The sequence below is a fragment of the Heterocephalus glaber genome, unplaced genomic scaffold (genome assembly GCF_053883595.1).
Source record: "Heterocephalus glaber isolate CG9 unplaced genomic scaffold, H.glaber_assembly_v1.0 deba00001760, whole genome shotgun sequence".
In the NCBI taxonomy this organism is placed as follows: Eukaryota; Metazoa; Chordata; class Mammalia; order Rodentia; family Bathyergidae; genus Heterocephalus; species Heterocephalus glaber.
The window spans coordinates 5719736-5746634 of NW_028258457.1; the positions used below are offsets into that span (position 1 = coordinate 5719736).

General features: G+C 56.8%; 1 protein-coding gene and 1 long non-coding RNA gene across 4 annotated transcripts; one reads left to right on the forward strand and one right to left on the reverse strand.

Annotated features, from left to right (window-relative positions):
- Nucleotides 1-64: 64 nt before the first annotated feature.
- On the reverse strand, nucleotides 65-25543 carry Sh3gl1 (SH3 domain containing GRB2 like 1, endophilin A2). Of its 3 annotated transcripts, none has more exons than XM_021244903.2 (10): nucleotides 25497-25543; nucleotides 3945-4013; nucleotides 3689-3761; nucleotides 3082-3225; nucleotides 2847-2980; nucleotides 2604-2762; nucleotides 2400-2503; nucleotides 1807-1931; nucleotides 1634-1693; nucleotides 65-1188 (listed from the first exon to the last, which is right to left on the reverse strand). In XM_021244903.2, exons 2-10 carry the CDS (start codon nucleotides 3951-3953, stop codon nucleotides 992-994), a joined length of 1005 nt encoding a protein of 334 aa, XP_021100562.1. In that variant the 5' UTR covers nucleotides 3954-4013; nucleotides 25497-25543; the 3' UTR covers nucleotides 65-991. The 3 variants fall into 3 exon arrangements, with proteins under 3 accessions (XP_021100562.1, XP_004865803.1, XP_004865804.1); XM_004865746.3 differs by lacking the exon at nucleotides 25497-25543 and adding an exon at nucleotides 24869-25148; XM_004865747.3 differs by lacking the exon at nucleotides 25497-25543 and adding an exon at nucleotides 24869-25147 and having other exon boundaries at nucleotides 1634-1690.
- On the forward strand, nucleotides 4011-16239 carry LOC147821195 (uncharacterized). Its single transcript, XR_015447553.1, has 2 exons — nucleotides 4011-8775; nucleotides 9274-16239. It is a non-coding gene; the product is annotated as an uncharacterized LOC147821195 (long non-coding RNA).
- Nucleotides 25544-26899: the final 1356 nt, after the last annotated feature.

Consider the following 26899-nt stretch of genomic DNA (forward strand, 5'->3'; position numbering starts at 1 on the left):
GGTCTGGGGTGTAGGAGTGGGTGTTGGGGTGCCCCAGGCCCCCTGCACAAGACAAGGCTGAGGGTTGTAGAAAGAGACATTTAATACTTTTTAAAAAAGGAGTACATATCCATTTGGCCTGGACCACAAGCCAGGCCGGGGCACAAACCCCGTGTGATGGTGATGAGGGGGCAAGGGGAAGGCCGGAGCCTGGGGCCCAGGGCCTGTGTGGGTCCCTGGTGGAAGGAATGTGAACGTGGCCAGCCCGAGTCCCCCCAGTCAGCCTTTGGATCAGGAGAGAAAGCGGAAAGCAGGGTGGGGGTCCGAGGTGTGGGGACCCTGCCAGCCGCCTCCTCCTGGAGGAGCGAGAGTCCCAGATGACACGGCTGAGGGCAGCTCAGGGAGAAGGTGCTGGCAGCAGGGATCGGGGACGTTCGCTCTCCAGAGCTTTTGTGCTTGACCTTGGGGGGAAGCTGGGCGGTGGTCCCTGCAGCTGGTGGTGGCATCTTGTGCTGCAGACACCAGGCCAGGTGACATCGGGTAGGAGCTGGCGGTGCCTTGCAGTCTGGTCCCCGGCCACAGGGAGAGCTGGGGGGAGGCTGGAGGTGGGGGCCCCCGCTCCCCAGAAAGGGGTGTATGTGCAGGCAGGGCAGGGGACACAGGTGCCTGGGGAGTCCCAAGAGAGGCTGTGGCCCATCGCCAGCAACGGGCTGGGAGGGGGCTGAACACCAGGCCGAGTGGCCAGGGCCCCGCGCAGCCCTCTGCCCTGTTAAGGCAGTCAGACTGGGGCGGGCCCCTGATGAGGACGAGGGGCTTGGTGGAGGGAGGGGAGCAACTTTAGTGTTTCCGAGAGCACCTTAGTGTGGCCCGCCTTCACCTGAGCAGGAGGGACGGAAGCCCCGGCCCGGCCCGGCCCCGCGTGGACGTGCACTAGTGTAAACGGCGCTGAGCCGGGTGCCGAGTGGACCACGGGACACCCGTGGTGGTGGCAGCGGGCACGGCGGCTGCCGACTCACTGGGGCAGCGGCACGAGCACCTCCACGTAGCTGAGTGGGAAGAAGCCCGACTGGCCGTGCAGCATGCCCTCGTACCAGTTCTCGTCGATCTGGTTGGTGAGCGTGATGACATCGCCCTCGTGGAAGCCCAGCTCGCCATCGTTCTCAGGCTCAAAGTCGTAAAGCGCCTTGCAGCTCGGCTGGTCCAGGGGCGCTGGGGGTGGGAAGAGGGAGAGGGGGTGGGGTGGGGACCCAAGGTGGCTGGGCACAAAGGTGGACAGGGCTGGGAGACCCTCCTTCCACTGCTCTGGGCAAGGGGTGCCTGAAGGGAAGCCAAGGGGTGGACACCCCCTGCAGTGGTCACCAAAGGGGCTGCTGAGAAGGACTGGGGACACCCAGGGCCACGGGGCTGACCTGGGGTGAGCAGAGCCCTTGGGCCACCGTGTGGACAGCCCCAAGCTGGGGTTAGGGCAGCCCCTCCAGCCCTGAGCCAGACTCCTGGCCTTGGGGCCCCAGAGCTCCTTCCTGCCCGATGGCAGGCAGGAAGTCCCAGCTAGGAGGATCCGTGGCCACAGGGGTGCCGACCTCCATGAGGGAAAAAGGAAGGAGAGACCCTCTAAAACAGCCTGTGCCCGCTGTGCGCAGGGAGGGACACTCACGCATGCTCCTGCTGGGCGTCCGGATGGGCTTGTCGGAAGATCGGAAAGATGATGAAGCTGCTTGTGATCAAAACAGAGGCAGTTGACTGGTGGGCTCCCAGTCGCTGGAGTCCCTCCCCTGGGTCAGAGGGAGCAGGGGCTCTGGCCACCCCCAGCACGTCCCTGCCCCTTACCTGTGGCCTTGGGGGCTGGAGCGCAGGGGAAGCCCCCGTTGGACTGCTCAGGCTCTCCCAGGTCATAGGGCTCTCGGGGCTTGGGCTTGTACTCCCGCCGGGGGCGCGAGGAGGCCTCCCGGACCCTGTGAGGAGTGAGTGGGGCACAGGATGAGCACCGCTGTGCGAGGGAAGGGCCGGCCACAGGCCACAGGCCACGGGACGCATGGGGACTCCAGGGCCGTGGCTGCTCTTGGAGGCCCAGGGCTGGTGCACCTCAGGCCCTCAGGCCTTGTCAAGCCCCACACTCTGGCTGCAGACAAGTTGTCTTGGAGACAAGTTGTGGCGCAAAGCAGGAGGCTCCTGGGGTCAGGGCTGGCTCTGAATTGCCTGGTTCCTCTGACCTCTTGGGCCTCACGCCTCTTCTGCCCTCTCCAGGGGACCAGGATGAGCCCAGTGAGGTCCTGCCCCCCTGGGGACCCACCCAACACTGGCAGCCCGGCGACCTTTAGGAAGGCCAGGTGCACTGCTCATGCCAGCCGGCAGAGGGTACATGGCAACCTGAAGAGGCGCCGGGGACTCAGCCTCCCGGGCGGGCAGGCGGGCCGGCTCACCTGCGCTTGAGCTTGTCGGCCAGCTCCTCCAGGATCTGCATGGCCTGCCGGTGGTAGTCCAGCTGTGCGTCCACCAGGGCCGAGAGCTGGCTCACCTGCTCCACCTGTGGACAGGACCAGCAGGCTGAGGGGCTGCCCTGCTGAACCCACGCCAGCCCAGGGGAAAGCCACCCTGCGCCGGGCCTGCTCCCCAGGGCCACACACGTCGGTCTCCAGGAGGTTGTGCATGCTGGTCTCTGCCACCTCCTTGGACTCCTCGAACTTCTCCAAGGCCTGGCGCAGCTCCTCGTCAGGGATCTTGCCCTGCCGCTTCTTCTTGTAGTCGAAGTCCAGGCGGCGGCCCTCCAGCTTCTTCAGGTGGTGCTGCAGGCAGGTGGGTGGTGGCACAGGGTCACCAGGAGGCCCACCCCACCCCCGTGGCCCACGACCCGGGGGCTGGGCTGGCACCTGGATCTCCTTCAGGTCCTTGTCACACAGGTTCTGCAGGGGGTCGATGAAATTCTGCTTGACCTCGATGTCCAGAGAGTCCTTCACCTCGGCCAGGCGCTTCATGGACTCGCCCGCATCCAGCAGGGCGTCACCTGGGCAGGCACAGGTGTCAGGGACAGAGCAGGCTTCGTGACCCAAGTGCACTTTCTTTGGGCACAGCCCCTCCAGCCCCTCTGCCCGCCGCTCCGCTCACCAAAGTTGGACTCGCCGCCCAGCTCCTTCCCATGGCGAATCATGCTCTCGCCCAGCAGCCCCTCTGACTGTGGGTAGCCAGGGCTTTTCACCTGGCCCCGGATCTTGGACACCGTGTTGAGCATTGTTAGCTTGGCCCGAGAGGCTGCAATAGGACGGGCTGGTGGGTGCCCTGGAGCCTCTCACCCGTCCTAGGTCCTCTGCTCGGGCTCCAGCGGCCGCAGGAGGACTGGTGGTGCCTGGGAGAGGGGACCAGTCCCTTTTGGGACCAAGAGCTGCCCGTCCCTCATCGGTGGCACAGGGCTGAGGGCCTGCTGGTTTTGCTGTCTGTCCTGGGTAAAGGATCCCACCTCCCTCTCAGCCCAGAACACCCGTGTCACGCTACAAGGGCAGAGCCTGGGCCAGGTCAGTGGGATGGACGGCCCCTACATGCTGGGCCCAAGTCAGTGTGGGAAGCAAGGGCGTGGGCCAAGGACAGCCTGAGGACCTCTGGGTCCGGCCACGCCTGCAGCCCACCTCATTCCCACCTCATGCTCTGGTGACACAAAGGATCCTGAAGGACACAGGATCCCCAAGGGGCCAGGCAACTAAGTAGGCTGCCATCCTACCTGGGTTGGGCTGCAGGTACTCGATGGTTCTGACCAGCACTTCCGCCACGGCCTTGCTGGTGACATCCACCTTCTGTGACGACAGGTAGTGTGTGGGTTTCCCAGCCAGCTGCCCACCATGGGCCCCACCTGCTGCTGCTGCTGCTGGGGCTACCAGCTCCCAGCCTGGTCCTTAGAGCCCACATCTCGTGACACCTGCTGCACCCCACAGCCCTGCCGGGTCGCCCGCTTCCTGCAGAGCTGGGCTCTTCCTTACCTTCTCCATCTCCTTGAAGTCATCATCCAGCTTGGTCCCCTCAGCACCTCCGACCTTCTCACTGACCAGCTGGAGGACAGAAGGGGGGAAACGTGAGCTAGAGGAGGCCAAGCGGCAAGAGTGCCGCGCCTGCCAGAGACACTGAAGATGGCAGTGACAGCGAGACGCTGAGGCTGATGAGCAGGGGCAGTGCAGGTGGCTCTGCGTGATGCTGTGGGTGCCCCGTGAGCAGACAGTGAGGGACAGGGCAGCCCTCCCACTGTTGCCGTGACCCTGCCTGGCCCCCAGCACAGGAACAGCTGAGAGGCTGATCCCGAAGGTGCCAGCACACGCAGCCTGCTCTCGGCATCTACCACCTTCCTTCAGAGACTTGGTGCCCTGTCTTTAAAAGTCATTCCAGGCCAGGGATTTAGCTCAGTGGTTCCACCATCTGCCTCGCAAGTGCAAGGTCCCGAGTTCGATCCCCAGTACCAAGAAAAAAAAAGTCATCCCTGATGCTGTGACACAAACAGGGAGCATGGGTCCACTGCAAGCCTGGTGCCTCCACAGTGTGCGTGGCCCTGCCCTTCTGGGCCCACTGCTGGCAGGCATGACACTACTGAAAGGACCAGGCACGTGTAATGTGGTCAGTCACCCGTGTGTGCAAGCCCCCCACACCAGGCTGCAGCCAGAGTAGGCACAAGGGTGTCCCACGGTCAGCCCGTGTACACCTGTCAGGCTCCCCAGCTTAAAGCAGGCTGAGGGGTGACGTGAGGGTCCCTGTGGCTCTGCTGTGGGGTCCATAGGGCAGTAAGTGCCCCAGAGCACAGGCAGGGCTGGTGAGCACCCTGCAGGGCACCAGGTACCCAAGAGGAAGTGATGGGAGAAGGAAGTGGGGAGGCTACAGAGCTGTGGCTGGGGCTTGGAAGCTACTCCTGGCCTGTGCCCAATGGCCACCCATCTCGCTCTGCAAAAGGTGCCCTCTCCGAGGGGCTGGGGCTTGTCTGCTGGACCTGCCCACCAGTCCAGACCCCTCTGGGCCCAAGGGCCAACAGCTCTCAACCCAGCTGCACCCCTCTGTCCAAGTGAAAGGGCGGCTGGACCAGCTAGGAGAGGCAGGAAGGAAGGGGGTGGGGAGGGGACACCGTGGCCACCTGCGGCTGCCTCCTGTTTTGGCTGAAGGTGCCAGGACGGGGCTGGCATGTTTTGGGGGTGTTCCACTGTATTTCACGGGACAGTTTCACTTCTGGGTGTGGTAAGATGGGGGTTGCTGGGGAGGGTGGCCTCCCATGAGATCTGGCTCTTCCTCTGTAAACAATGAGACCTGAAGCCAGCAGAGCCCAAGACCGCAGCTTCCGGGCTTTGCACTGAACACCCTGTCTGTGCACAGAAGGGGTTCTGGGATCGGCTAGACCCATCTTGGTCACTGCTATGGGTCCCAGGGGACTCAGCCTTCCTGAACCCCAGTGCCTTCACGATGACCCCCACCACACCCACCACCCTTCCTCTCAGGGCACCCAGGAAGCTAGACCCCAGCTCTCTGGTGGGGTTCAGACTACCCAGAAGTCCCTACCCCACACACAGCTCACAGTCCAGTGCAAGTGTACTACATGGCTATTGAGAAAAGGGGAGAGAGCAAAGGCGCCTCGAGCCAACAGCAGCACAGCAACCACAAGGAAAGGCTGCAGCGGCCTGCACAGGCCCATCATGCTAGCGTTCTGGGAAGCTGAGGCTCACCCCGGGCAACCTAGCAAGACTGTCACAAAATGAAGTGACGAGTGCTGGGGATGTAGCTAGTGGAAAGGTCCTGGGTTCAATCCATGGGGTGCCTGCACATGGGGGCTGCCCTGGGGATCAGACCCCCTGCACTGCCAAGAGGCCGAGACCGGCAGGCAGGGACATGGCCCCAAAGAGGGCCACAGCTGAGCAGGATATCACTCGGGTTACCAGAAGGTACCTGGGGGCCCTCCACATGAGGGGAGTGGAGGCCTGGGGGCCTGGGATGCCTTCCCGAGGGAGGCGGCTGTGATCCTTGGCTCCCTCCACAGTGGTGACAGTGCCTCCGAAGCTTCGGGCCTCACAGGACATGGTGAGGGACTGGCACAAGCCCACTCTGCCTCCCCGCAGCCGACAGCCACCCTGGAGCCAGGGGCCCTGGCAGGGCTCACAGGTGACTGAAACCCCGAGGTTTCCTGGGGACCAAGAGGCATCTCTGGTGGCCACTTGGCGGCAGCAGGAAGAGCAACTTGAATCAACTCAAATCCTGAGGCTGGGACACTGCCAATGGAAAGTCTGGTCATTTAATCATGCCAGCCAGGAAACCAGATCAATAGGACGTGAAAAGTAGGTGGGCCAACTGCAGGCTCCGTGACCGGGTGTGTGTGTGAGGGGCCCTAATCTGATGAATTAAGGGTTTAAGGAGGCCAGGGACATGGGCACAGGCCTGGTATCCCAACTATCCAGGAGCCTGAAGCTGGGAGACTGCCTCAAAATCACCTAAGAAGTGGGCTGAGGAGATAGCTCAGTTGGGAGTGCCTGCCTAGCATGAGGCCCCGGGTTCCATCCCCAGTGCCCTGGGAAAAAAAACATTGGGGTGGGGGATACACAAGCTGCTGGGTGCTCACTGCTGGACAGCAGCACCTCATTTCTTGGGAAGAGGCCAGCTCCCGGGTCTTTGTCCTCTCCAGGCCAGTCCTGCCCTCAGCCTGGCGACTTGTACCCGTGGATCCCTCAAAGGCTGGGACTGAGTCTTGCTGTTCTCTCAGGGAGGGTGTCTGGGACACACATGGCACTAGGGCCTTGGCATTCACTGTGCCACTGATCTGTCCCACAGACCCCACTGGGGGACACTGACGCATGAGGAGGCCAAGGGACTCACAGGCCCTGGAGCCACAGGTGGCTGGAGCCATGGGAAAGACCTGTCTACCCTTGTGCAGCCTGTAACCTTGGACCGGGCATCGCTCGAGGGGAATCGGGGCCTGCAGGGGCAGCCAGGCTGGGTGGCCTTGGAGCCCTCTGATGCATGTGTGGGGTGTTCAGGGTGGCTGGGCTGTCCCAGGCACGATGAGCCTCCCCTGCAGGGGGTAGGGGGTGAGCAGGGCAGGCTGTGGGGACACACGCCATCTCCTCAGCCTCCATTACAGCCCTCCCCCTGGCTGCAACCCAGAAACTGCCCACCTGGAAGCTGCTGCCTGGCCTCTAGGCCACTGTGTGCTCCGGTGCCAGACATGGGGATGCCAGCAAGGGCACTGCAGAGGCTCTGAATGGTACACCAGGTTCTCCAGAGAGGGAGCAGGCTCTGCAGGGACCCCACCACCCAGGAGGCCCAGCCCTGACAGGGGATCTGTGAGTGGCTCCTGGGTTACCAGGATGATGTCCAGAGCTGAACCTTGAGTGTGGCTGGACTAGGAGAGGCTTGCTGTGGGGGTGGCACAGCGAGGGCTGAGGCCATGGCAATGCTGTCTCCACAAAGGGACCCTTCCTGCCCCAACTGTAAAGCCTCATGGGCTGGAAACCAGTCCTCAGTCTGAGGAGCTGAGGCGTGAGAGGACCATGTGTCTCCGCCTTTATCCACTATGGGCTCCTGTAAATATCTGGAAGCTGACTGACGTGAGCCACTAACCACTTCTGTCATCACAGGAAGGAAGTGTCCTGCACGGTGCAACTCCCTGTAGCACACTGGAGACCCTCATGGGTGCCTGGATGTGCTGGCCTCGTGGCTCTGGCCATGCTGGGGAAACTCCCTCTCCTCCTATCCCCCATAGCCCCATGGCTTTAGAAAGCAGCCTCTGTGAAAAGCAGCAGAGCGATGATGAGTCAAGAACAGGAAGAGGCTCCAATCTGCTTCCCATGGGATCCCAAACCATGCGCCACCACCCGCCCACCACAGGCCCAAAGGGACAGGCGCAGACCCTCAGACCCCCTCCAGAGCAGCCCAGGGTTACGTGGGAACGAAATTCTGGTGGCACAAGGATGGTGGTACTGAGAGCCTAGCCATGTCAGCTCGTCCCCAGTGGCCTGACGACCCCTCTTGGTGCTGACAGGCAGTGAGTGAGGCCATGGCTCCCCCATGGCTGGGACACAGGGAGGAACCTGACTCACGCATCTGTGACCAACCCTGCAAGGACGGGGAGCAGACAGGGCGCTGGAGTCAGAAAGGTGTCACTTTGGACGGAAGTGACCATGGCAATGGGACAACATGCTCTGTGGCTGTCAGGCAGTGACACCACAAGAGGCAGCTCTGCATGTCACTGTCCCTCAGAGGGGTGCAGCCTGGGGGCCAGAGGTCCCACCAGGGCCCTCTACTTGGGCTGGAAAGAACTCCTCAGTGTTAGGAAGTTACCTGCACTGGCATCCATATGGCCCTCCCAGCTCACGGGCCTCCTGCACTCTCCCCCTGCCCCTGCACACAGGATCCGGCCTGGACAGGTTCCTGCTTGGTTCTTGGTGGCCTGGGCTCTAGTGTGACTTCCTGTTAATGACTCCTGAGCCTTTCCAAGTGTGTGTTCGGACTCTGCATCCTCATTTATCCCACGTGCCGGCCAGTTTCCTACTGCTAACGACGGGTCTCGGGGGGTCCAGTGGGTGACTCCCCTCTCCCGTCCCTGGCTGGCCCAGGGCTCTGCCTGGAACTTATCCTCCGGTGGCAGGTGGCCCTCGCTGCCCCAGACCCTGGCCTGCGCCTGCACCCAGGGGACAACCCACACATGGTGCGCTCCGACATGGTCAGGGTGGAGAGCTGGCTGTGTTCCAGCCCCCGCCTTGCTGCCTGCCGCTGGAGCAGGCACTGAGCTCAGACCTGCGAGACTGTGGTGACCTGGGGCGGAACTGTGAGCAGCAGACCACGGCGAAGGTGAGGGCCACACAGCTGCGGGGTGGCAGAGGCTTTTCCCGCCACCTGTCCCCGGGATGGCAAGCCAAGGTGGGCGGGTGTGTCAGCTCTGCTCCTCCAGAACTGACTCAGCAATCCTTACATGGGGTAGGAGGACTCACACCCTGCCTAGCCCAGCTCCCGCCGTGGGTGGTGAAGGGAAGGGACAGGCTGAGGGCAGAGTGGGTCAGAGCCTAACCCTCCTGACACTGCGGCAGGGCAGGCCATGGTTCTCAGTCTTAGCTCCTCCGGAGGCTCCTGCAGTGACCCGAGTCCCCACCTATGAAACCAAGGTGGCCAGGGTTTCCCTCCGAGTTGCCTGGCTGACCCAAAGCACTGCAACACTTAATGACTTAATGGAATCTAATCCCCTTGCCCATTCCTGGTGAACCAGGGCCCGGGCAGATCCCACTGAGTTGGGGAACGTGGTGGGGGTGCAGGCTGGGAGGCTGGTTCTAGTGACGCCGTTCCTCTGGACAGCCTGCCAGCCCGACACAGAGCGGACACCACTGCACTCCTGCTACCCATTCACCATCCACAAGGAACAGACAGCCTGCTGGGCCCCCTCGACACCTGCAACGTCTGGACGGAGTCTCCACACCCGCAGCCGAGCAGCACCTGGTCGACCACATGTGCTGACAGCAGACAGAAGGCAGGTAAGGGGAGCTGGGAGCCCAGGTGTCCTGAGTCCCCCATGCAGAGGCTGCTCCCACACCTGACTGACCCGCACTACTGGGGTGCTGGGAGAGGATGCACCGTGAGACAACAGGCACCCAAGGTCAGCTCCAGATTAGGGCACGGTCTCTGCTCCTTCCTCTGCTGGGCAAGGTCCTGGCCAGGGGTCTGGTGCCACCTGGCATCTAACCCTGCACTCCAGGGGTCAGCATGGCCACACAGTGCTGAGGAGTGGCCCTGGAATCCCTGGGGTTAGCTGTGTAAGGAAACAGAGGTGACATTCACTGTGTGAGGTGGCACAGAAGAGACAGCCTGTGTCCAAAGCCTGGAATGGCACAAAGCCGGGACAAACACCAAGAACGTGCTAGACAGGGAGCTGGTCACGATGCCACTGATGCAGAAAGAGGCCACCAGGCCCTCACTGAAGGTGGCTCTGCGCAGGGCACAGTGGGGATGGTTGAAAGGCAAGGTTCCTGGGTCCTGCCAGGCATCCAAGATGTAGACTTGGGAGGGGCTCACTTGCCCCCTACTGGGAAACACAGAACAGCCTGACCTGGGACCCACACATTTTTGGTCCCCCAGAGGGATTTACCCCAGGCAGGGGTACAGGGACTGCTGGAGGCTCCTCTCAGGACCTCTCAGCTCGCCAAGGGTCCAGGTAGAAACCAGCCTCATGCATTCAGTGTCTCATCTGGGGATGTGGCAGGAGGGCTGCCTGTCACCCAGGTAACATCAACTTCAGAAGAAGAGTTATAAAAAGAAAACCCCAACCACAAACAAATGAAGCAGTAAGGCCCTGCATACAGCTCATGCACGGAGGGCGGGGCAGGGGGGGCAGGATGGAGTTCCGCACATTCAAGGGAAGGGTGCGGTGTTTTCACCACGGCAGGGCCGATGAAAGAGAGCCTGCAGGAAGAGCTGGAAGAGGCAACTTTGAAATCCTGTGGGGCATCAGAGCTGCTGGGGCTGCAGAGCCAGACAACCTCTGTCCCAAACATGGGGGGCCCAGCCCAGAGGCCCTGCTCCCAGCCCCTCGGAAACACAGGCACTCCTTCCACTTTTAAAGGCCTCCTGATTGCCCATCTCTGATCCAGGCAAGAGGGACCCCCAGCATACACTGTCACCGCCCCTCTTGAGCCCCTGCCCCTCACCTCATGTCTGTCCTGTGAAGGCACCAACCTTGTGTCCATGTCCACAGGGGCCTCTGCCCTGGCTGTCCCCTCCCAGGCTGGGTCTTGTCCCAAGTGCCCTGCTCACAGGTTGACCCTTGTCCTGTCCCTGTGTTGTCTTCACACCGCCCATATTGCTTGGTCACAGCCTCCCTACCACAGGACAGCAGCGTCTGAGACAAAGAGGTGCTTGGTGGGCACTTGTGACCACCTCTGGAGGTCCGCACTGCATTCTGCCTGGGGAGGGCTGGGCTCTGGGAGCCTCAGAGAATCCTTTCCCCCCAACCTGGTCCCCTTGTGCTGCTCCCAGGGGCTCTGCCCCCGCCCCTGCTTTGCCACAGTGGCTCCCTCACCAGGGCACAGAAAGGTGAGGAAAGTTGCCAACAGCAAGGTCTGAGAAAGCTGGGACGGTGGGGCTGGCACCCTGGGGACCTGGCTCTCGGAGTGGACAAGGCTGCCCTAAGAAGGGACAGGTCTGACGCCTGGGAGGACAGGACCCGGGACAGGCAGGATTCTCTGATGGCCCAACAGAAACAGGACACATCCCTGTGGCGAACTCTCCCCACACCAGATGGGAGAGCCACAAAGCAGGTCCCAGGAAGGCTGAGAAAAGCGCCCATGCCGGCTCCAATCCTCACTTGTCCCATCAGCTCAGGTGACAGGTGACACATAGCCAGGGTCAGGGAGACCAACCAGTTTCCTGACGTGCGGCTACCAGACACACTGGGCGGGCCAGCACAGGGAAAGGTGGGGTGATCGGGAGGTGAGCTGCCAGGAGGGCTTCCCCTCCAGGCTGGCGGACCACACTGGCCCTGGGCGGCGACAGGTGTCAGCGCCTGGCACCATGCACGCACCCCGGTCACCGGCACTCACCCGCGGAGAGTGTAGTGCGCCTGTCCTTTAACTGGAAGTAGGCCCTGACCACCCACCCCTGGGCATCAGAGGATAAGACAAGGGGGCATGGAGTCAGGAGCTGCTGCTGGGCTGCCCCTGGGCAACGGCTCCTGGCCTCGCCATGAACTCCGCAGCAGGCACAGCAGGCTGCTTTTCCCAAGGACTTGCACTCAGATCCGCACACTAGGGTCCCAACACCCAACCTTCCAGGTGGGTGGGGGCTCTGGGAGGTTCTCAGGGGGCCTTTCTCTGCCGCAGAACCTGGGACTGTCACCCAAGCCTCATCTGCACTTGAGCAACACCGCACGGGACCAACCAGTGTCCCCTACCCACCCCAGCAGACCCTGTCCCCAAACGTGCCTCCTGAGGACAGGACCAGGCAGAACACATTGTGTAAGACGTTAAGTCAGAGCCAGGTCCACAAGGTCACGAGGCAGGCCAGGTGATGGCCTGGGGAAGGGGTCAGTCGGCACTGGTGGCCCCAGGCCTGGGTCTGGCTGGTGCGGCTCAGTGGCAGAGCGCTCACAACTCACATGCACAATGCTGGGTTCTAGTCTCACCCTTGCACAACACACACAAAGAGAACCAGAAACTACTTTGGTGTCAGTTTCCTCATCTGTAAAGCGGGAAGACCAGGGAGGATGCACTGTGAGACATGTGCCCTAGAAAGCTTGGGAAGGGCCTTGCCCTCAGCCTCCCATGCGGTGCCCACGGATCCTAATGCTAGTGCCAAGGCCTGATCGGACACCGTAGAGCTCACAGCACCAGATCTTGCCCATGGTGTGACAATGTGGGAGGGGGAAGAAGAGGAGCAGGCATGGAGGACAAATGACTGGATGTGAAGCTGGTGTGAAACCCCCAGCTCTCTGATGCAGCGGCCACTGGCACGGCCTGGGGGCCTCTCCTCTTCTTGCTGCCCCTCGGCCTGGTGCTCCGCCAGCCCAAGGCCCTGTGCAACCACTCTTCCTCCAGCAGGCAGACGGAGCCTTCATCGGGACATCCCTCCCTTCTCGGCCTCACTCAGCCATGCTGTCCCCACCCTTGAGACACGGCTAGCACATGACCACTCCCAGGAAGCTGAGCCCGTGCTCTGTGCTGGAGTCTGTGGGCCACGATGGGGTGCGTGTCTTGCTGCACTGTGCCAAGATGGTGGTTGTGGGGCAGGCAGAGCACTCACAGCAACGGCCTGGATTGTGATTTCATTTTTCCAGTGGCACTGGGAGTGGAACCCAGGGCCTTCCCACCATGCTACAGCCCCAGCCCTTTTTGTTTATTATCATTATTTGTTTGTTTGCTTTGAGACAGAGTCTTTGGATATTAGTTCAGGCTAGTCTTGAACTTACTATGTAGCTCAGGCTGGCCTTGAACTCACGGCCATCCTCCTGCCTCAGCCTCCCAAGTGCTGGGATTACAGGCGTGTGCCACCATGCCTGGCTTCATCAGCCATTTTAATTTTCTATTTTGAGACAGGTTCTTGCTGAATTGCTAAGTTGCCCAGCCTGGGCTTGATCCTCCTGTCTCAGCCTCCCAGAATGCTGAGATGACAGGCATGTGCCACCAGGATTGGCTGTGATTTTGCTTTTTTTGTAGAAGAAAAGCAGTCCTGCCCTCCTGTCACCACCTGTGTGACAGAGGGCCAGGTGCTGCTACTTCCTGAGGTAACCATAGTAATACTCAAATCTCTCCCACTTGCCATAACAGTCCAGTAGCCGGACTCCTCCCAGTGCGCAGGCCCAGCAGGCAGACTGCTGGGCCAGATGGGGGATAAGTGGGGTGGCACAGCAGCACAGCGTGCGGCTGTCCCCACCTGCTTGCCTAGTGAGCTACCCAGAATGTGGGCTCCTGCCACACTGGAGATGGCTCTTTCCTTCCTACATCCAAATTCCGCCCACCCTCCAGAGCTCGAGCGCCATGTGAGTCACCCTGGTGCCCGGCCCACATGGAGAATGCTGCCTCTGCTACTGGCTGCTCCTCATTGGCTGACTTCAGCCACAGCCACCACCACTTGGTCTGGGATGCTATCCCACTGGGGTTGACCTGCTCTGACTGGACAGGCCGACCGCCCAGGGTCAAAATCAGCTGCCTGGATCCACCCTTCGAGGCTGGGCTTGTGCATTCGACAAGTATTTATTATTTTTATGTGACAAAGGCAGGAGAGAAAAGGTGAGTAACATAGACACACATAAACATCACCACGAGGTCTGTCCAAGGAGGTGCGGCGCTTGGGAGGGAGGAGGCAGTGATGATTCACAAAGAGGCAGCCAGTTCTGGCTTTGATAGAGGAGAGGACAGATAAGAGGAGGGGCAGAAAAAAGGGGACACAGGCTGGTGCTTGGAAATGCAGCCCAGGAGAGGATTCTGATGTGTCTGTCTTGACGACATCAGGGTCACTGAGTCATCTGGCTGGGTGTGTGGTGCACACCTGTCATCTCAGCTACTGGGGAGGCTGAGGCCTGGGCAACTTAGCAAGTCCCTAACTCAACACACACACACACACACACACACACACACACACGCACGCACGCACGCACGCACACACACACACACACACACACACACACACAGAGTATCTGGTGTGAGCCTTCAATGGCCTCCACTGGAAAAAACACGGTGTGAAGATCAGAAATCGCCTAGCTTTTCCATGCAGCAGATGACTCTTAACATGACGGATGGGAATCAGTGCAAGTTGAATCCTGCAGTGGGGTTCTCAGGGTGTGGGTACCCTCAGGGTTAGACAGGCAGTGGCATTTTCTACATAAACCTGAAACCAAGGCCTGTCTTTAGATGTCAATTAAACAATGGTGACTGCGGGTCTTCTATGACAGCTTTCACATTACTAAGGTGGGAGTCCAGGGACCAGGGGACAACTTCCATGGAGGTGAAGATTTGGCCCACGGATTTGGTCCTTGAGGAAATTTAAGCTGACAAGGAGGTCACTGGCAGAAACTGGGACTGAGCTGACAGCAGTGTGGTTCCTTTGGTTTATCTGAGGTCCAGCACCCTCCGGACCACATAGAGCTGGCCCTGTGCATGAGGAGACCCCCCCCCCCAGCTGGCCATGGCTGCCAGGCATGTTCAGCACAACAGGGCAGCTGAAATGTCACGCTTTACAAATGCTTGATCACTTGACACCCGCCAGCTCTAGGTCCAAGACTTTCGATTGGCCAAATCCAATAGCTTGTTTTTTTCTAGGCCAGGACCGATGAAAACCTAGACAGTTACATCAAGGAAGGTACGACTCCAGAGACTCAGACACGTGCCCAAGATGGCCACAAGGATGGTTCCTGCCCCGCTACATGACAGAGCAAGAACCGGAAACATCCGGAATGTCACTACCAGAACAGGCAGTCTCAACAAGACTGCCAGAGGGGAGCCACAGAGCGAAGAAGTACATGCAAAGGTGGGTATCGGTGTGATTGGAGCTTGCCTACAGAAGTCACAAAGCAGGTTCCCAACAATAGCCCCACAACGCCATGCACTGTAGAGTGGCTGGCAAGTCCACACCACCCAACTTTCATCGTACTCCCATGTGCTGTGAAGCGGGGAGGCGTGGGCTGCTGTGGTACCAGTGACTCTTGTTTTAATTTTTTGTGTTTTTCGAGACAGGGTCTCACTACAGTTTAGGCTTGTGATCCTCCTGCCTGTCAGCCTCCTGACTGTTGCAATGACAGGCGTCTGCCACCACGCCAAGAGCAATCCTTGTTTTATGAAGCTGGGTGGTGGCCCTTAGTCTGAGGCACCGGATAGTCCTCAGACCTCTCCCGGTGTCTGAGACACCTTTTAACCCTGAGCAGGCTACGGGACTGCAGCCCTGAAAGGAGGCTAACACTTGCCCCAGGCCCGGAAACAGCATGGGCAGCAAGGCCCCACCCCATGCCTTGCAGGTCCTAGCACTCCTCCCAGGCGGGCTTCCTGGCCACTGAATGTGCTCAGCTGGCCCAACTGGTGCAGAGCGGGGAGGCAGAGGGTTGGGGGCTTCCCAGAGAGCCTGCCACTGTGAAATGAAGATGTGGGAGCTGGTCAGAATGACCCACACAGCAGGGCCACCTTGAACCATCACATTCTCAGATACCATCTGGCTACCAGGGGTGTACTATGGCAGCCCAGACTCTCGGAGGTGTGGTCCGGGTATTGGACTCGACCAGAGGACAGACAAGAGGCAAGAGATCGACTCAGTTCTTGGTTTGTCTTTTCGCATTCCTAAAATAATAGCGACAAGTCTCACTCTCAGAAAGCACGACAGAGGCCTCCTTGGGAGGAGATGCAACCCCAGGGATGGAGCACTCCCACCAGCTCCCTGGCTGCCTCTGCTACCTGTCACAGTAGCTGCAAAGGATGCTCCACAGAGCCAGTGTGTGGTGAAGGAGAGGGCCCTTCCCCAGGGGCTTCCTAAGCACAAGAGACTCTGCTAACTGCAGAACCAAGGGCCAAACCAATGGCAGGAAAATCATGCAACAACTGCCCTGCTTTAAAAAACAGGCCTGGATTGTGGCTTACTGAGAGATACTGAAATTACTAGCCAAGGTAACAACAGAGACTCTCTAAGAATATCAACGTGACAACATTGCAGCCTTCCCCAAGGGTGTCACCAAGTCCACCTGCAGCCACGGCATCTTCCGAGCTGAATCCAGGTCCACTAGGTTCCGATTTTCTAAATGTGACTTCAGGGTACAGCACTGGATGCCAGGAATAAAGAAAATGCAGCTTACATGGGGGTATGTGTCCCACAGCATGGGAGGTAACACAGGGACAAGTCTGCAAATCACATGGTAAGAACACTATTCCCACAGTTCTCAATGCTGCTGCTTCTGGCCACAAGAAACCAGGCGGGCACTGCTGAGGCCTGGACAGCTCCGGGACTGGGGCACAGGGCAGAGTCTCAGAGGAAGAGATGGTTTTACTGCAGATCTATCTGCTGTTCCAGTTACCATTACTGATAACAAGGAATACCAGGATCCCCTAGCCCCATTTTTCCAGTGCTGGGAATGGAACCCAGGAACCCATGCATGCCAGCCAGGGCTCTACCATGGAGCCGTACCTCAGCAAGATTCCTTTAAAGAGGAATTTAAAAAGCAAGCTTGTTACGAAGGAGGAAATGCCCAATTGACCTGTGAATTCAAGTCTCAGTGAAGGTACCAGGCAAGAAGCCCTGGTGGCCAGTTCCGAGTTCCACACCGGCCCACTGCACCACCAGGTGTGGTGGCTTACAGGCTGGTGGGACAGGCTGAGGGGAAGGTGGCCAGCAAGCCAGGGTCACGTGGCATGGGAGTGTTACATCTGAATACTGGGATGGGAGAGGCAGGTTTGGAAGGCATTTACAGGGAGGGTGGCAGGCAGGCCCAGGGACAGGTTGGGAGGTCAGCAGAGAGATCCCAGAGGGACAATAAGGGCCCGCAGAGAAAGTTAGAGAAGGGACAAAGACAGCATTGGTATGAATCCAGGAGGGAGCTGGAAGATAGGGGTGCTGGGCACAGGCCCTGCTGAAGACAGTGAAGTCTAAGAGACCAGCTGAGGAGAGTGAAATGGGCCACAGGGAGTGGCCCAGTTACAGGAAAACTTGAACCAGGGAAACATCCACTTTGGCGCAGGCTGGCCAGCAGCCCTGGGCGTGTCTGAACCCAGCCCACATCAAGCATGAAGGTAGATGCCCCAGCTCTGCTGGACGGGTCCGCTCTGGAGGCTGTGGGTTAGAGACTGCCCCAGATGCTGATCAGGGCCCCAGCCAGCCCATGCAGGTCACTGGAGCCCACAGGCCCCAGAGCACTCAGGGCATACCCCAAGCCAATGGGAAGGCTTTGTGGAATGATCTCCGAGCGTTCTATTTTGTTTTAAGACTAGTCAAACTTATTGCCTATTAAGTTCTCAAAGGTCTTGTCAGTCACTCAATTTCCTGAAGCTCTGCCCAAGCCTGAGCAGAAGCCAGGCCAGGTGACCAGAGCGGGTGCTGAGCCACCTCCAGGGACATTGCAGGAGGCCCTGTCAAGGGACAGCCCACTCCTGTTCTGAGCAGGAGCCCGCCGCCTAAGTCTTCTCGTCATCACAGAGCACTGATGAGCTGTCCTGTGTCCACTCTGGCAGGGCACAGACTAAACCTGATGAGCTGTCAGCCTAGTGGGATGAGGACCTGGCACAGGTGTTCAGGCACGGTGTCCCTCAGGAGCGCACCTGATGAGGGAGGCCTCAGGGCCAGGTGCTAGGAGGTAGGAAGGATGAGGGTGGATGCAGATGGGTGAGAGGAGAATTGGAACAAGTGTGGAGTGGGAAGAGAGAAGAGGCACCGTCCAGCCATCAGAGAGGAGGCAGAGGGCCCAGGCCCTGATGCGCTTGGTAGAGCAGTCCAACTGCTTGTGCCACCCATAACGGGTGGGATTTACAGCTGTGAGGCGTGGGGGATCCAGAAGGTCCTAAATGACAGGAAAGAGCTTGGAGGGAATGCCAGGTCCTTGTCTTCCTCTAGGACATGCTCGCCCAAGGCCACCTGGGACAGGCCAAGGAGCAGGCTCAGCACTGGGGGACAACACAGGTTCCTGCCTGCAAAGAGCTTATTATCTAGTAACAAGGACAATGGAATCATCCATTACCCAGATCAATCTGAAACTGAGCCAGGTTCTCACCACTCAGGGGACCGGGAGACAGCAGGGTGAAGGTAGAGGGTAAAAGGGCAGCTGGGGCAGACATCCACCCGCCTGCCCTCATTGGGCGAACATCCAACACTGCTTGGATGCTGTAAGCCTGCTGTGGTCGTGAACCCTGAAGATCTGCACCCACTATACCATCTGTCCCTCGTCCCCACAGTCAGGTGCAAAAAGGAGCCTGCCCGGATGGCCAGCAGCTGGTGGGTGCTGAGTCAGGGCTGAGGAGGAAATGGCCATCCTGTTTCCTGCTGTGGTTGGGAAGTCTGTGTGACCCCATCTCGGGGCCCAGTCAGCAGGTTTTGCTAGAAGCTGAGCGGAAAAGAAGGATGAATCCACCATCCTCCTGGAGCCTGCCTGTGTGGGGGTCCTGGTGACTGCCTAACAGGAAACAGCAGAAATGCACCCAAAATGCAGTGCTCAGGAAGAATGCAGCCAAATCCAGCTCTGTGGAAGGTCATGGGGAAGGAGTGAGGGAGGGAAGGCAGGGGCAGACCAGCTGCTGTGCAGCCTCTACATTTTTCCCTCCAGCTTTCCAGGGACAGCTCTGAAAGGGGACAAGAGCTGGCCCCTGCTACCTCAGCAGCCACATTAAACAGCCACCAGGGTGACAGTGGGAGAGGATGAAGACTGTGCCATGGTCTCCCCCCACACCAGGGCCAAACAGGCCGGGCCCAGAGTGCTTCCTCACGGAACCCTCCTAGGGTTCAGGGACGCCCGCCCACCTCAGCCCATGGAAAGCAGAAACAGAGGACAGTTTTCCGTTCCTCTCTCCATGGCCAGCCAGTGGGCCTACTCCAGTGCCAAATTGTGTGGCTGCCTCAGAAATCCTATCGGGGAAAGTTGGCTGCATGCTGTAGATTACAGATGCCCCAGATCAGCTCAGTTTCAGAATACTGGCAATGAAGGGAGAGGAAGAGGACAGGTGCCAAGGGAGGAGTGAGAACACAGCTGTGCTCCAGAGCCCTGGGTTAAAGGCCGCTGGACACACACAGACCATTGGGATGGGGCCACCAGGAGGCTACCCTCCTTGGAGCATCGCAGAGTGGGTGTGTGTAATAACCAGGGAGGGAGAAAACGGAGCAACTGGGCCCCCAAAGGCACTGTGGACTACAGTGGTGGTCAACCCCACAAAAGACTAGGCAGGGCAACAGGACCATTTTCCCAGGGCACTCCATGAGTCAGTGGTATGTCTGGGGTCTCCACGATGTGACAGCCCCCAGTTTCTTAACCAGAACGGGAGACACTGAACCCCTCACCTGGCAGGCTGTGATTAAGTGGCACCTGGTCTGTAATTAAGCATGGTGGGGCCTGGTGCTACACACCCAGATAAGCAGGGCAATTAGCTCGCACAGAGCACAGCCAGTCTTCAGGGAGCACAGGGTTCTGACTCAGGGGCCAGCCTTTGGCGATTAGTTTATATGTGGCCAAATACACAGCAGTTACATGTGGAGGAAATCAGACTGGGAGCTGGGGGCGCAGCTCAGCGGTACAGTGTGTGTGCAGTGCACTGAAGGCCCTGGGTTCAGTCCCCAGCATCACAAAAGAGAAGAAAGAAGTGAGAGTGCAGCGTGGTGGGGCATCCCATACTCCCAGTACTCAGCGGCTGAGGCAAGGATCACAAATTGGGGCCCAGCCTGAGCTGGAACATAATGAGACCCTGTCTCAAAAAATAAATAAATAAACAGCCAGGTATAGTGGCGCATGCCTGTAATCCCAGCACTATGGAAGGCTGAGGCAGGAGGATCACAAGTTCGAGCTATGCCTGGGCAATTTAATGAGTTAGTGAGACCCTGTCTCAAAATAAAAAATAAAAAGGGCTGGGGATGTAGCTCTGTGCAAAGGCCCTGGGTTCCATCCCCGGTAAAAAAAAGTCATTCTGCATTTGTCACTTAACAAGCCAAGCACTTTTCTTGGAAAGCAAAGGTGTGCTTCCACAAAATGAGGTCTGAAAAGTAGGTCTGTGCCTCAGCGTATGCTTAGCATGCACAAGGCCCTGGGTTCCATCCCCAGCACACAGACACAGCACACAGAGAGAGAGAGACACACACACACACACACACACACACACACACACACACACACACACACGGTCAAAGCAGCAGCATTTGGGAATGTCCTAACACATCAACCATGTGCCAACCCCACTCACTCTGCCTTTTTCTTTTTATAGGGTGGGACATAGGGTCCTCAGCTTCCACTCTCCCCTGAGCCCCGGCCTCTCACAGGAAGTGTGTTCTTTCCTTTTGGGTCAGACCCTGGGCCCAGAGAACATCAACACACTTCAAAGCCATGGGTGAGGGGCTGGGGATGCTGCTCAGTGGTGAGCGCTTACCCAGCATGCATGAGGCCCCAGATTCAATCCAATGCACTGCAAATAAAACAAAACAAGAAAACAGCCATGGGAGGTGAAGCAGTCCTGAATTTTCCTCTTAACTTAGCAGCCCAATCTTTCTTTTCAAATTCTTCCCCCTCCTTTCAGACAGAAAGAAAAAAAAAAAAAGGTCAGGCCAGCATTCCAGGCAGCCGCCAGCGCTATCCCTAGTTACACTCAAATCTCCACGTGGTCTGGCCACAAGAATGATCAGGAAACTAGCAAGCACTTTAGGCCTGGAAGCAACGTCACCCCCTCCACTGAGAAGTGAACATCTGAGTCTGCATCTTGCTAGTGGATTTTTAAAATATATAAACTTCCTCAGTTCCCTGGAAATACTAAGAGTACCCTAGTCCTAGATGTGCACAAATGCCAGGGAGCACTGAGAAAGTGGCTTACCCGGGTAAGAGGGAGGAGACCTTGTCCTGCTTGCCTCTGTATCGATCCTTCAACTTCCCCCACCCTGTAAGCAAAACCTTGTACACTTCCCAGGCGAGCTCAGACCAATTTTGAACATGAGCTGAAGAGGTTGTGCCAGGTGGTGAACTGCCATGGCATCTGCTAAGATCACACTGTGCCAACAACAAGAGATCACAAACTTTGCCTCCACTGCCGAAAACCCAATTTTTCTTTCCGGGCCCTGGCTGCCCCTGCACCTGGCTTGTTTCTCAATTTGCAAATTTGTGACACTGTGACAGGTCTTTGACATCCAGGACCTGTTTTCAAACAGGTTTCTTAAGAACGGTGTTGATGGGGGCTTGGGATTCAGCTCAGTGGTTCCGGCGCCTGCCTTGCAAGGACAAGGTCCCGAGTTCGATCCCCGGTGGCCCCCCCCAAAAAAACAATCGGTGTTGACCTTTGGGGGCCACCCTGCACATTATAGGATGCCCAGCAGCATCCCTGGCCTCCTGATACCACTGGGAGCTTCTCTTCAAAACTGTCTCAAACACTTTGAGGTGAGGGTCATCCCGATGAGTTCTGTAGGCATCCATCTATGTACACAGGGTTGTCTGTGCTTTGAAAACTAGAAAAATCAGGCAGGTACCATAAGAACGACCCAGCAGGGATTTTTTTGTTGTTCTGGTTTAATTATCTTCACTTTTCTCAAACCTCAAAGGCAGGGTTTCTGAACTCCTTACTGTTGACATCTGGAGCCAGAAAATTACTGGGGTAAGGGGTTGGGGCACATCCCGTACTTTACAGGATATGGTGCTGCACTGGAAGCCAGCAGCACCACATCAAGTTGTTGACAACCACACATGTCCCCAGACAGTCAGTGTCCTCTGGAGGGCAGAACGGGCCCTGGGTGAGACCTGTATCCCACAGGAAGATGAGTGTCCCCAAATACTTTTGTGTGTGTTGGGGAGCATTTCTAGGTTAGGCCAGATAAGCGTCACAAGTTGAGATCACTGGTTTAAAGCCTGCTGCCTAGTCACATGGTGAGAAACCAGGCATGTCAGCTGTCAATACACAAGTGGAGGTTTCTCTTTTCTACAGGCGACTACATTCTGAAGGCTCAGGAGAGGACAGGAGGTGTGACTGAGGAGGAAGAAGAAAGAAACAAGGCCAGGGATTTAGCTCAGTGGTTCCGGTGCCTGCCTCGCAAGTGCAAGGTCCTGAGTTTGATCCCCGGTACCAAAAAAAAAAAAAAGAAACAGAAAAAAGAAACAAGAGGTACAGACACAGCCAGATAAACAAGGGAGATGTGGGAGAACTGGAAAGGATTGCAGAAGAGGATGGAACATAGCCAGGGTGATTCCAGACAGCACAGCTTGACAGAGAACTGGTAAGGAGGCCAAAACAGCTCAGAGGAAGCAGTGGCCACTGCACTCATTCTTTGGGACAAAGCCTCAGAACCTTCAAACAGCAGATTGATCCCAACTGCCAGCTTACACTGGGCTGTGCTTTCCAGGCTTTGTGATGCTATCCACAGCTCAATGCAGGCCCCAAAGAGAAGACAAGTTCCGGTGGGCAGCCTGAGAATCTGAGCAGGTCCCTCAGGGAAAATGTGCCCTGGGGACTGCATGGGCCACCAACAGGCCTGACACTGGGCGTGGGAAGCAGAGGGCCTCCAGAGCCCTCACTACAAGAGAGAACCAAGAGGTGGATGAATTCTCCTAAGGCCTCTGGTGATGTTTCCCACAGAAAGTCCTGCATCAGAGTCCCATCAAGAGATCTGCCTCCCAGGCATGTGGGATCTCCTGCCTGCTGGCCAAAATCCACTCAGTTCTATCCTGCTGGGGCAAAGGAACATGGTCCTAGCAACAATCCTAAAAATCTTCTGGATTAAATCTCTCTTCCCCCAGGGTTTAGTCATCATCTGCTGTCTAAAGACGGACCCCAGATATCTTTATTTTAGATAACCGCCAGGGTCATTGCTTTTTCCCTCCAGGGGCAAGACACCAGCTGCATGTTACTAAGAGCATCTCTTCCCTCTCATGGGGCCTCTACAAATTGTGGGTACAGCCCTGCTGGCCAGCACAGCCCAAATAATTCCTGAGATCATTGCTCATTCCACTGTGGAATCTATGCACACCAACTCCACACCCAAAGTTCTTAACCTGGGATGCACAGGCCAGTAGGAATCAAGGCATCTGGGACTGCTTGGACTGCCTGGAAGAGAAGGAGCTGGCGGAGTTAGTGTCCCACACACAGTGAAGGGATAAGGGCAGCTGGAACAAATACTGTGAGCCCTCAGCCAGAGACCATGGCCGGTTCCCTCAGAGACACTTCGGGTGGAGTAAGCTGCAGCCGGGCCAAGTGGCTCTCCTCTGCCTCCCCCGGCCCACTGTGGCCCAAGTTTATTCCCCTGATCCTCAGAGTGCAGTAGGAACCCCCTCAGATGTCTGCATTTAGCTTTCTTGTGTGTAGTGCTGAGGCTGGAATCCAGGTCCCCCAGAAGCTAGGATGGAAGGTGCCACTGAGCTGCACCCAAGACCCTCATTTGCATTTTTTAACAAAGTTCATATTCTGTTTCTGCATGTGGGACTGTCACAGTAAAAATCAGTTAGTCTTTTTTTTTTTTTGGTACCAGGGATTGAAATCGAGACTTCGCTTTCAAGGCAGGCAGCAGAACCACTGAGCTAAATCCTCTGCCCAAAGGCAGTTAGTGTTGAATTTAGTATCCCGATTCCGGGAATTTATACTAGAAAACCAATCACACTTACAAGCAAAGATATTCACTGTGGAACTGTTGTAGCAAAATGTTACTGGAAACAATCTAAACATCTATCAGTAGGCAAGTGGTTAAATAAATTATGGTACATTTCAGCCACCCATTAAAAAGATCCAACTGGCTGTGCCAATTTATAGTTCCAGCCACTTGGGAGGCTGAGGCAGAAGGATCCCTTGAGCCCAGGAGTCTGAGGCCAGGCTGAACAACATAGCAAGACCCTGTCTTGAAAAAAAAAAAAAAAATTCAAGAAACTCTAGGAGTATGGTTTAACACAGAAGTTGGGAGAGAAGGACAAAAGGATTCTACCCTCAGGAGACACTTGTGATGTCTCTCAGGACATCTGTGGCTGTCAAGACAGGCTGTCAGGACAGCTTCTGGGATGGTGCAGGTGGAAACCAGTGATGCTGATCAACACTCTGCCATGCCTAGGACAGCCCCCACTCCAGAGAATGATCTGTCTCCAGATCCATCCCCAAATGTCAACACTGCTGGGATGGAGAATTACAACTCTAGTGTGACCTCCAAGACACATTTAACAAAAAAAACCCCACAAAGTACAGTACACAGGATTACACAGAGTGTGTGATCACTGTGCCCATGTATGTTTAAAGGAAAAGTGTATCCATATTTTTGGACAAGGACATTAGGAGTCGGTAACAGTCTCTGTGTGGCAAGAGCGGAAAGGGGCGGAAACTGACTTTTCCTTCTGCCAGTTCAACTTTGTACCCTGTCCATCAAGAGAATTTTGAAAACACTTGCTCTAGGCACAATTTTCCTTGCCCCCTCAGGGGGCAAGAATCTGGCAAGAATCCTGGGTCCACAGCCTCGGGGCTTAGTTTCTCCCCCCCCCCCCACACTTTTAAAAGGGAGGGGGGAAAAAGGAAGAGAGAAGGGTCGATCCACGTCCCGGGCCGGCCTCTGGATACATTCTGCTCCTCCCAGGAATGTTGCCCGCCCTTTAGAGGACCCTTGGGAACCCTAAAGACACCATGGCCTGGGTCTCCTCGCGGCCACCCCCCCACCCCGCCATCCTCGGTTCCCCTACCCAGCAGGGGACACGTAGCAGCGCAGTCCCTTCGGTCCCCTTCCGAGCCAGGGCCGGGCCTGGCCCCCCACTCCGGCCAAACGGGGTTCCCTTGCTTCGGCCTCTGCTCACCTGGCTCGCCTTGTAGAACTGCTTCTTCAGCCCCGCCACCGACATGCTGCCTCCCGCTTTCGGGCCTCCCGCCCGGTCTGAGTAAACCGCAGGCCCCGCTCAAGCCTCAGGTTTCCCGGGCGCCGCCAATCCCTCTCGTGCCTCGGCGGCCCCTATCGGCGCCGCCTCCACCACCCGCTGGCCAACTCCGCGCCCGCCCCGACGCCGCCTCAGCTACTTGCGCGCCCGCGATTCCAGGATATTACATGGCAACCGCACACTTCCGGTACCGGCCCCACCGCACCACCCCCCTCCCTGTCTGCTCACGCGCGCCCCCTGTCGGCCGGAGAGCGCACGCGCACTTTGTCATCGATATAATAAACCTAGAGAGGCCATAGAGGCTGTAGCGCCTCCTAGAGTAGCGGAGGTGAACCTAAAGTTTCAGGAAAAGCGCCTCGCTCTAGTTGGAAAAGCAATGGGGGAGATGGAGCTCAGATTAACGATTCTCCAGAGACCTGTTTGGTCATCTCAACGAGACCCAATCCCTCTGTGTATTTTGTCCCCGCTCCCCACACTGTTCCCTGTCCAATCCATTCAGTTTCCCAAGTCACACATCTGGGTGTCGCCTTGATTATGCTATTCTACCAACCTTCACTCTGGTATTCCAGCTTCCAATTCTCCTTTCTAATTCATCCCCTACAAGGCAATTGAAAAGACATTTTTAGAACATAATTCAGACCACAACAGTCCTCTGTTTAAAGTCCACCTGCTGCACATCCAATACTCTCCAAGCTTCCTGAACCTGACTAGTTTGGCTCCATCATCCCTCTCTCTCTCTCTCTCTTTTTTTTTAAGGGAGGAAAGGTTTATTTAGCTCACTGTAGAGGTTTCAGTCCATAATCAGCTGGCTCCAAGACAGGGTGGCTCATGGCAGAGGGGCAACAGTTTACAGCAAACCAGAAGATAGCAAAGCAACAAAGGAATTTAAGAGTAACTTTTGGCCCCTTTTATCTTTTTTTTTTTAAGAGTAGGAAGAATTTATTGAGAGAAAGATAGCTTCTGTCTAAGAGAGACAGAAGGGGGACTGGAAAGTGGGTTGCCCCTGGCTCCATCATCTCTTGATCTCTGCTCTCTTTATCTGCTGTAAGCCCTGTTGCCTGTGGGACTTTGTTTTCTTGCACTTTTCCCCCCAATCTTGCCTCCATCCTTTGTGCATAGAAAGGACCCTGCTTAGAATGTCACCTCCCCCAAGAAGTCTCTCTAAATTGATGCATGTTTATTGATTTGGATTTTTGTATCAACTGTTGATAAAATTGTATTGAATGGCCAGAAATGGTGGTGCATGCCTGTAATCCTAGCACTCAGGAGGCTAAGGCAGGAGGATGGGTTCGAGTTTGAGGCCAGCCTGGGGTAAATGGTGAGTTTGAGGCCAACCTGAACTATATAGTGAGACTCTGTCTTGAAAAACGAAAACAAAGTATTGAATGAATAATGAGTTGGAATGAGTAAATGAATCCAAAAAGAGGAAAAAGAAAATGATTACAACAAAAGTGCTGAAAGGCTGGGGATTTAGCTCACTGGCACAGCACCTGCCTCGAAAGCACAAGGTCCTTAGTTCAATCCCTGGTACCCCCCCCCCCCAAAAGTGCTGAGAACTTCAGTGTTGCAGCTGCTGATAGATTTGGGAGATTGTTCTGAAACAGAAGATTGCTAGAAACTTCCAAATGCCTCAACAGAAGAAGTGGACTACATCAAAGGGTTGCTAAGAATACATACCCCCCAAGATACCAATCCAGCCATTGTGAATAATTCGAAAAGGCTCCCCATGTGATTCTGATATGCTCAACTGTGTTTACAGAATGCTAGCATGTCAGAGAAGGAAGAGAAAAACACCCTTATAGTTTAGACAGGGGAACTGTGGCCTTGAGTAATGGCCTAATTTCCCCAAAATGATGTCTCTGAATTTTCTATTTCTTAACCAATTTTATTGATTATTCAATCTACCTCAAAAAAGTATTCTAAAGCTTGGCTGGATTCCAATTTTTTTTCTCA

Bases quoted from the DNA above. Each gene is read 5' to 3' on its own strand.
- Sh3gl1 (XM_004865746.3), bottom strand. From the start codon at position 24,913: ATGTCGGTGGCGGGGCTGAAGAAGCAGTTCTACAAGGCGAGCCAG. The intron at 1,932-2,399 runs GTGAGCCGGCCC...CACTCCTCACAG, and splicing joins GCCGACAAGCTCAAGCGCAG to GGTCCGGGAGGCCTCCTCGC. The intron at 1,694-1,806 runs GTAAGGGGCAGG...TTTGATCACAAG, and splicing joins TCCAGCCCCCAAGGCCACAG to CAGCTTCATCATCTTTCCGA.